Source organism: Cynoglossus semilaevis, chromosome 14 (assembly GCF_000523025.1).
Source record: "Cynoglossus semilaevis isolate Cse_v1.0 chromosome 14, Cse_v1.0, whole genome shotgun sequence".
NCBI classification, from domain to species: domain Eukaryota; kingdom Metazoa; phylum Chordata; class Actinopteri; order Pleuronectiformes; family Cynoglossidae; genus Cynoglossus; species Cynoglossus semilaevis.
The window spans coordinates 25,570,157-25,579,885 of record NC_024320.1 but is presented as its reverse complement, the minus strand read 5'-3'; the positions used below and the strand labels follow the sequence as shown (position 1 = coordinate 25,579,885).

General features: G+C 41.6%; 2 protein-coding genes across 16 annotated transcripts in view; one reads left to right on the top strand and one right to left on the bottom strand.

Annotated features, from left to right (window-relative positions):
* add1 (adducin 1 (alpha)) overlaps positions 1-9,729 on the bottom strand; it is a 103,204-nt gene that overhangs the window by 49,732 nt on the left and 43,743 nt on the right. The window lies entirely within an intron of this gene.
* Positions 1-9,729, top strand: part of sema4d (sema domain, immunoglobulin domain (Ig), transmembrane domain (TM) and short cytoplasmic domain, (semaphorin) 4D) — a 39,184-nt gene that overhangs the window by 23,164 nt on the left and 6,291 nt on the right. For all 5 annotated transcript variants that reach the window (XM_025062141.1, XM_025062139.1, XM_025062138.1 and 2 more), the window contains 14 exons: positions 2,128-2,261; positions 4,072-4,217; positions 4,309-4,368; positions 4,461-4,559; positions 4,641-4,734; positions 4,825-4,941; positions 5,256-5,407; positions 6,055-6,230; positions 6,370-6,526; positions 7,294-7,516; positions 7,618-7,730; positions 8,560-8,732; positions 8,921-8,967; positions 9,461-9,729. The exon at positions 9,461-9,729 is cut by the window's right edge. In XM_025062141.1, coding sequence (XP_024917909.1) covers positions 2,128-2,261; positions 4,072-4,217; positions 4,309-4,368; positions 4,461-4,559; positions 4,641-4,734; positions 4,825-4,941; positions 5,256-5,407; positions 6,055-6,230; positions 6,370-6,526; positions 7,294-7,516; positions 7,618-7,730; positions 8,560-8,732; positions 8,921-8,967; positions 9,461-9,729 — 1,960 coding nt within the window. The remainder of the gene's footprint in view (positions 1-2,127; positions 2,262-4,071; positions 4,218-4,308; positions 4,369-4,460; positions 4,560-4,640; positions 4,735-4,824; positions 4,942-5,255; positions 5,408-6,054; positions 6,231-6,369; positions 6,527-7,293; positions 7,517-7,617; positions 7,731-8,559; positions 8,733-8,920; positions 8,968-9,460) is intronic.

Here is a 9,729-nt window from a genome sequence, read left to right as displayed (position 1 = left end):
TCATGACATGTACTGGGGGAAAAAGACACATTTCCCAAACAGAACTGAAAACAGATTTAGGGATTTGTTTAAATATTTATCACAAGTGGATTAAAGCTTGATCTGCCTTTTTGGTGACCTTAAGTTGATTGAATTTTAAGATAAAGTATGCACTAATATTAAAAACTTACAGAGGTATTAAATATAAATAACAAATATATATACTATAGAAGTATAAATGAGCTTAAAACTAAACCTCTGCCCTAAGTTTGGAGGTTTTTTGGGAAGCTTCTGGATAAAAAAATCTCACTACACAAAAACAGTAGGTGGTACTAATGTTCCTTAAAGAATGCATAGCTGCTCTTAGTGGACCTATAAGGACACACGAGTGACGTTTACTGCTATTTTCAGTTTTTTTTTCTTATCGAAATTGATGTTCAAAAATGGGGATGTCATGGTTGAATTTTGGCAAAATGTTGTCGGGGGTGTACAGCACCACAGCAGAGCACAACTCTGTGCTCAGACATGCCATTTTGCAGTCTATCCAGTGGACAGACACTTGGCTTCAAATCTAAATGTGTGTGTGGAAAAACATAATGTTTATATTTTCTCCAGGAGGGGAAGATGGTTTTAGTTTTTTTTTTTTTTCATAGAGCTCAGGAAAAGCTAATGGATGTCTTATCAGGCACATCCTGAGGGCAGCGCTGTGAAAGGGCAGAGCCTATCACGGTACTTTACAGATTGGCAAAGGGAAGCGAACACGTGTACCGATACAAGCCGATACCATCTGTACCAGGAATGTTGATGTAACCTGTCTTTGTCGCCGTCATCGTCGTTGCATCGTCATCGCTAACAGATACTGCAGCAACTGGGTCTCGACAAAAGCCTCATGTGGAATAACGAGTTTGTTCATAAAAGGGGGATTTTCTTAAGCCTGAGGTGTTCAGTGGTTAAATACCTGGTTCAGACACGTCCATTAATTTGACTGGCAGACAGAGACGACAGCTTCACGACTTTTGTTATTTCAGCATGTTACCAGAGGTTATCTTTTGTGTTTTGTTTTTTTTAATTTATAGACCAAAAATATTTTTTACATGTTATCCATTGCCATTAAAGTGTGAAAGTTGCTGAGAGTACACAGTATTTTTGTGGTATTAAGTTGATTAATGTACCCTGACTGAGGGTGTATATAGAGTGTCAGTTTTAGATACAGGATTTCTCTGTAACTTCCTATTTACCTAAAGACTAAACACGACATGAGGAACTAATAAACACTTTCTATTGTGTACGACAACATATTCATGAATATTTCTGTGCTACTTGAAAACAGTTATTTCACTTTGTTAAAATGGATACTGTCTGTCTGAATAACAGGGTGGTTCTCAGTAAGAGCTCGGTCATTTGGCTCAGGGCCAGTCAGGGCTTGGTGCAGGCCAGTCGAAAACATTTACTTTAGCCTTCTGAAGACAATGCTGTGCCTTAAAAAAAAGAGAAAGAAAATGTGTATCGCTATGTTCCAGTAGTGACCGTATACTGTAAGAAGTGAATCATAGAGCTGCATGCCATTAATCAGTACCTAAAAATATAAAGTGTATATGGAGTAGGTATTTCAACAGTAGCCCCCAAGCCAAAAAAGTGTGGACCCCCCGTCATAGACCTTTTAGTTTTAGTTCAAGGGAAATGTGCCTAATCCATCACTCTCAATTTATTAAATCTATGGCCAGATTGTTTTTTGCAACGTCACCACCTACCTTACCCAAACATACAACAAACAACCCAACATAGGCCGCATATTCAAGGCTAAAAATGTAGCTATCTGTCAGTAATTAATCCTTCTCGTCTCTAACGTATGTCAGTGTTACATGTCTTTCCTTTAAAGGTTATTGTGATGTTTACTGTTTAATCATTGCCCAAAAATGGTTTTTAGTGCACGTGACATCCGATGACTTCTAGCAGTACAAGAACGTGTTAGTCACTTGGGGCTTCTTTCAGTGTTAGGGAAGTGGGTTTGTTGCATGTTCCCTTTTACGGTCTGTGCTGCACGACAGTGTTGGGGCTAGGAGGAACTTTTTGTTCATTTCTGCATCTCTTTAAAAGACCTGTTCCCTGCAGCAGGTGTGAGTTTTGACTTTATTTTTGTCTTTGCAGAGGAAACTTCACAGTTCCTAAGTTGTCAGACTCTAATATGGGATTTGGCGTGCTGGGAGTGTTCCTGGGACTACTCCTGGAGGTCTCCACCCATGGACCCAATGCTGTACCTCGGACTTCGTGGAAACACCAAGGTGAGGTTGTTATAAAATGAACCCTTTTACAGGAGGAGGAATTAATTAATAGTATAATTAAAAAACAAAACAAGAAAAATCCTGCCACATTTATATGTGTACAGTTGTCGCTAGGAATGGAAATTGATAAGATTTGACAGATTCCAATAGTGACATCCCTTATCAGTTATTCACTGATTCTCTTAATGATTCTATTGAGTTCCGAAATATAATAAAATACAAGTAGATTTGATTGCAAATATCTCTTCACTGTAAAGGAATGGGTTAATATTTAGGATTGGATTTCAGGCAAATTTATAACGGCATTAAAATCATAACTTTTCTTCTAGAAAAATAAAGATTAATTATTAATAAAAAATATACTTAATGGCGCCTCCTGTGGCAGCCTGTGTGGACTTACACTGTGAGTTCCCCAATGTCCCCAACTTTATTTATTTATTTAGTAAAATGCAACCATATCTAAGGCTCCTACTGCACCGACTCCATGTGGCGGACATTAAAGAACTGCTTCTTGATTAGCGTTACTAACGTTACTAGCGTTACTCATGGCTACTTTGAGTAGGATAGCATACCATTTGAGTGACATCAAAGTCATTCTCGAACATGGACAATACGGTGTTGTGTTTCTTAAATATTGCCACTGAATTTATGCCGTGAAGACTAAACGCTGTTCTTTGGAACGTCAGCGTCTGGTGAATGTCATCGTATCAACACTAACATGAATGTCAAGAGTCACCAGTGTGGTTACACCTGCTCTCCTAATTTAGCTTAGTAGACTTCCTGCAGTCTCACCACGTGCTCTTCACTGACTCTCAGGAGACATTGTAGTCGTGTGCTGCTATTCCTGTAAACGGCTTCGCTCATTGATTCTCTCTGTTTGGATCAATGTAGTCATTCAGTCAGTCAGACAGTCAGACAGTCAGACAGACAGTGAGTCAGCCAGTCAGACAGACAGTCAGTCAATCAGACAGACAGTCAGTCAGTCAGACAGACAGACAGACAGTCAGTCAGCCAGTCAGACAGTCAGTCAGTCAGCCAGTCAGTCAGTCAGTCAGACAGCCAGTCAGTCAGTCAGACAGTCTGTCAGTCAGACAGTCAGTCAGACAGTCAGACAGTCAGACAGTCAGTCAGTTAGTCAGAAAGACAGTCAGTGAAAGTATTTGCTTTCATCATTGTGGTGTTTATGTCCAGGCTCCTGCAACCCAAACCCACTTGCACCTGGCACAACCAAAGTCGTCCAAACGCAAACTCTCTCTCCTTCATTTGCCGTTCATCGTGACTCACAGTGACGGACGTGCACTCGTGTGAAAGGACAAAAAGCATATCTCAAACCTGCATCTCACTGTTTTGCACCAAAGCAATTATTTCATTGTTTTTGTTTTTATCTTCAAACTGTTGACCTTTATACCAGTTTTGGTCCTAGTTGACCTGAGCTGAACTCCAACGTGACTCTTCACTAACTGAACGTGACTACAGTGAGTTTAGTAAAAGTAAAACCAAAACTGAGCTTAATGTTTTAGATGTAACATTTACCTTTGGGTAAACAAAAAATACAAATATAAATGTAATTGGCCTACTGCCACCTACTGGGCTGTTTGCTCAGCCTCCCAGAGCATATGACCTGTATCTGTTTTTGCTTGTAAAATAAAGAAAAGGTTCGATGCATTAGCAGATTGTACATATTTTCCAACTTTTAGTCTCTTAAAATGTTAAAATTGTCAGAGATCTACTCAAAATCAAACATTTGACACGTTAGGATGTTTTTCCATTTTGGACACGTGTTGACGTCTTCTACGTGTTTTGTGCTCAGATTTAGATTTGCTGGAGTTTTCAGAGCCGGGAGTCTCCAACTACACCACCTTGTTGCTGAATGAGAAGAGAAATGCTCTGTATGTAGGAGCTCTGGAGGCCGTCTTTGAGCTGAGCAAGAAGAATGTGACGGTCAGAAACAACAAGGTAGCCTCAGGGGAAAAAAAAAATACGACCCGTTACAAAAGACATTTGAACAATTAAAAAGTTGTTTTAAACACATTACTTTGTCCTTCAGCTTCTGTGGACGGCAGCAGAAAACCCCGTCCTCATGTGTACACTTAAAGGAAAATCAGAGGTGAGAGAAACAAATCCAAACTAGTCTTTATGACGTAAAGCGCTGTGAAAACAAAAACAGAGAGTTTTAATGTATTTTTTTTCTGTCTTCAGAGAGAATGTCGAAACTATATTCAAGTTCTCCAAGTGGCAGACGAGGAGCGGCTGTACGTCTGTGGTACTCACGCCTTCCAGCCTCAGTGTGATTACTTGGTAGGACACCGTTGGAGTGTGTTGCAGTGTGGATTAACCGTCAACAACCTTTAACTGATGAACCTAATGTCTCTCCTGCAGCACCTCTCTGACTTCTCTCTAAGAGGTTCCCCTGAAGACGGCAGGGGGCGATGTCCCTTTGACCCCTCTCAGAGTTCAACTTCTGTTATGGTTGGTGAGTAGACGCCTGTGGAGTCTGTGATTCTGAGAGGCTCATGTGACTCACTGAACAATGAACTGATCTTTTTGGTTTCTTCTTCATCAGATGGAGAGCTTTACTCCGGGACGTCCTACAACTTTTTGGGCAGTGAACCGATTATTTTCAGATACTCTCCAAGTTTACCTCTGCTACGGACGGAGTACTCCACCCCCTGGCTCAATGGTGAGTTTGGAATGATGTGTCTTGTATCAAAGATTTAGTTATCAGGACTTTTCCCCTCAGTTATATACTGTATGTATGATGTCATGTCCTCCAGCAGAAATGATACAAACTGACTGTAATTTATCTTCATGTTTTTTCAAGTTATTAACACATTTATTTGTACTTTGTACTTGTATCAAAGACGGTAAAACAAATCCAAAACACTGTCCGTCGAACATTTAGGTTCTTAATACAATATAACCTTAACCCTTTGATGCTCAGTACCTCAGAACCGTTCCATGATAAACTCCACCTTCCCCTCTCCTTCCTTACAGAGCCCAGTTTTGTTCACGCTGACGTGATCAGAGAAGGGCGGTACAAAGAGGTTGGCGAGGACGACAAAATCTACTTCTTCTTCACTGAGGTTTCGGTGGAATACGAGTTCTTTGGCAAACTGCTCATCCCCAGGGTGGCACGTGTGTGTAAGGTCAGTTCACGTCATGTACCATCATGTACCATCATGTACCAAAGGTGCAGTTGCTCCAGTAAGGTCAGTTCACGTCATGTACCATCTGTGTGGAGCAACTGCACCTTTGTCAGCTCTGAACGACAGTACGTGTCGGCAGAGTTATCCATTTCTAACCTGAGAGGAGGATTATTTTGTCAGTTACAGTGTTCCCTCTCTATATCGCGATATTTTACAGTAAATATTCTTTTTAATTGACAATATTTTCATTATTTTCGTGATAAAAAATATTTTCTAACCTAACAGAAATTAAACAGTAAAAATATATGTGGGGGAGGGTCTACTTCTTTTTGGAGAAGGGTCTTGGAACGCAACTACCGCGATAGGAGAGGGACCAGTGTATAAATAAATCTGTTTTGGCTGCGCACATGTAGGAACTAGGGTTTTTAGGTTTTAAGTAAAGCAAGAACTTTGTTTCAAACCTAATAATTATTAGATTTTTAAAGTGAAACTTAATTTTTACATATTATCAAAACTCAGTTCACTCACACAAATACACGTTTTTACTAGAGAGATGTTCTTGCATAAATTTTGAATTTTAGAGCCGTTTTCTTCTACCCCCTGATCATTACAACATGCCCTAATGTCCTACACTGTTGTCCCCACAGGGTGACCTGGGAGGACAGCGCATGATGCAGAGGAAGTGGACGTCCTACCTCAAAGCTAAGCTGGTCTGCTCCATGCCTGAGCTCAACTTTGTCTTCAACGTGGTGCACGACGTCTTCATCCTAAAGGAGACCGACTGGAGGGACACCGTCATCTACGGCGTCTTCACCTCGCAGTGGTCAGTAGTTTGAAGACTGTGAGCAGGGCATTAGATGAGATTAAAAAAATAGTGTGAGCTACTGTGATAAAATATTAATCCAAAATCTTTTGTTTTTTCTTCCCTTTCATGCTGCTGGTCCAACATTGACATTACCCAGGGGTAACGTGGGCTTGTCGGCCGTGTGCGTGTACAACATGAGTGCAGTGGAAGACGTCTTCTCCACGGGCAAGTACATGCAGAAGGTCACGGTGGAGGAGTCTCACAGCAAGTGGGTGCGGTACACTGGCATTGTTCCTTCCCCACGCCCCGGAGCAGTGAGTACTTCAAACAGCACTTTATTAATGAGGACTGAGTAGTACTCCGTAGAAACAATGGAATAAAGTTGGTGCGGGCCAAGGCTGAAACATTTAGTGGCTACACGTCCAAAAAGGGAACATTCTAAATGGGAAACAGAGAGACCTTGATGGTACTGCCAGAGACTTTTGATAAGTGGATCCACTTAAAGTCTCACATGAACTCCCAACTACTGCATATTTGTACTGATCAGGGGTTGGTAAGAAAACACAGGGAATCTGGTCATCACCGAAGAGAACAAAACACGGCAATAAATTCCAGACTGCTTCTAGATTTTTCCAGTGTGATGCTGGAAGTCCTTGACACAGTGATGGTCTGCCAACAGAATGACTCATCCGTACTTCTTATTTCTGCCCTCATGGTATACAATACACACAGAAACATCTTCATTTTCAGCCAAAAACCGTAAGGATTTGTTACTGAGAAATGTGAATCTCAGAGTGGGCTGGACTTTTTTTAACTTGGTATTTTGCTGGTATTTTAATTTGTTGAGAACATTCTGAACGGTCTTTCCAAAATATTTTTTAAAGAATTAGCAAAAATGTGTACAACCACAAGACAACTTTCGTCGTCATACCATAGAGCTCAGATCAGTTTTTTTATCAACTCCATGGTTTCAGTATCTAAAAGATTTCAAATAACAAAATAAAACTAATTAAAAACAAAGTCATAGAAGTGTCTTCAGGTTCAACGGCTACTACTAAATTTTTTTTATTAACTCCATCAGTGCATCAACGACGTGATGAGACAACAGAACATCACCAGCTCGTTCCACCTGCCGCACACTGGGCTCCAGTTTGTCAAGGACCACCCACTCATGGAGGACCCTGTCCAGCCCATCGGCAACAGACCACTCCTCATCACCAAAGACGTCAACTACACACAGATCGTCGTGCAGAGGGTGAAGGCACTGGACGGACACATCTGTGACGTCAAGTATCCTGCGACAGGTCGACACACACACACACTTAACCTTTGACCCCTAATGAAAATGTTGATGGACGTTTTGACTCATACTTTATGTTGTTAATCGTTTAATTTTACCCTTCAGATAAAGGAATTCTGCACAAGTCGGTGGCCTACAAGGGAAGTGTCTACATAGTGGAGGAGATCCAGCTCTCCAAGAACTCTGAGCCCATCAAGAGCTTGGTGTTGTCCTCAGAGGTCAGTGACATCAGCTCAAAGACAAAACTGCAGCGTAGGACAAAGAATGTCTGATGGATGTGGCAAAATTAGTAAGAAGTTAGTATTAGGCTAGTAATAACAGGCTTGGTTTGGCAGTGATCATCAACTGGCGGCTTGTGGGCTGAACGCAGCCCGCAAAAGCATCCAATCTGGCCCTCGACTGGAACACCAAAATTGTGAGGATGAGGAGAAAATATGTGGTGCCAACTATTAAATGACCTGGGAAAAAAACCCCAAAATATGTGGTGCCAACTATTAAATGAAAAAAAACCCCACAAAATTGTGAGGATGAGGAGAAAATATCTGGTGCCAACTATTAAATGACCCGGGAAAAAAAAAAAACAACAACTAAGACTTAAATAAATATCAATATAAAATAATTTGATTTTTATTTCATTTTATTTGCGTGTCCAGCCTCCAAGGTGTCTGTCCTAGGGATGTCCGATATTATCGGCCAAGGCAATGCCTGGGTTTAGCCTAATGATGTGTGCCCTGATTTTTAAACGGCTGTATATTAAAGTGAAAGTCACTAGATGGCAGCATTGCAGCTCATTTAATATTGGTATCGGAAAATAAGTGTTGGGACAATATCGGCATATCAGATATCGGCAAAAAGTTAATATCGGACATTTTTAATACACCTATAAACCAGCTGTAGTACCTAAAGTACTGTTAGTACCTTAAGAATAAACTGTATTAATACAGGCCACAAATTGTTAACTGTGTATCTGTGTTCTCGTATCTGTGTCGTGGGTAAAAGTCCAGTCTGCCCTTATTTTTCTGTCATATTTCTGTTCTGTGTCCACAGACACGCTCTCTGTATGTTGGCACTGACTCTGGTGTGGTCCAGTCGCCCACAGCCTTCTGCAGCAGGTATCCATCCTGTCAGGACTGCGTCCTGGCACGAGACCCGTACTGTGCCTGGGACCGTGGTGCCGCTGCCTGTGTCAACGTCTTGGACGCACAGGGTCCAAAGAACAGGTACGTCAGCGTGAATCTGGACGTGCTCTATCACATGTGGTGCTACATGCCAGTACTGCATTCATGCATTAATACCCAGCTCAACAGACTCTCCATCCTGTCTGACCTGCTCTGTTGTCTGACTGTAGATCTTTCTTCTTCGTCTGACTGTCGCTGCTTACGTCAGTAATGATTGTTTGGTTTTTCAGGATGCTAATCCAGAGACTGAATGGTGACGCAGACAAATGTCCTAAAGGTAAAAGTCTCTCACACTGCCTGATGGACAAGCTTCATAACACAGACATCAACATCAGTGTTGTCTGTTGTGATGATTTATTTTTTTCAACCAACTGTTGCCAATCCAGTGAAAAGATCAGTTTCTTTTCATTAACCTGGTGTTTCTGTCACATCAGAGACTGTTTTTTGGTAAAGAACGTTGTAATGACCTGTGAGAACAAATCAAATGGATCTGTTAGGTTTATTATTACAGCTGTTGTTATAATTATGGGCAGAATTATTTAAAGTTGGAGCAACAGTGTTGGAACAGAGTGGCACAATTGATGGTTTAGGGTTCAAAAACAAATCAGTAATGATCTGTGCTGTGCAAAATCAGGCTGTTGCACAATGTTGTCCACATGAGGCATTACATCTGTTTATAGCACCACCTACAGGGGTAGTGGAAGATTTTCATTAATATTCCTACATTGTTTTTAAATAAACTAAATCTCTTCTTCTGCCTTGTTTTGCAGTTCCAGCTCTGTCAGTGACGGACTACCAGCAGGTGGCAGTGAAACCCGGGAGCTCTGTGGAGCTGCCGTGCCTGGTACACTCCAACCTCGCCCAGGTGATGTGGAAATCCAACGGATCAGCCCTCACTGAAGCCTCTCGCTTCCACCACATGGGCGAGAGCGGACTGTTGATCTACAGCGTAGCTGCGGAAGATCAGGGTCAGTACGAGTGCTGGTCCGTGGAGTGGGCCCCCGCCGTGGGGAAAAACTTCAGCCGTCTTTTGGCTGGG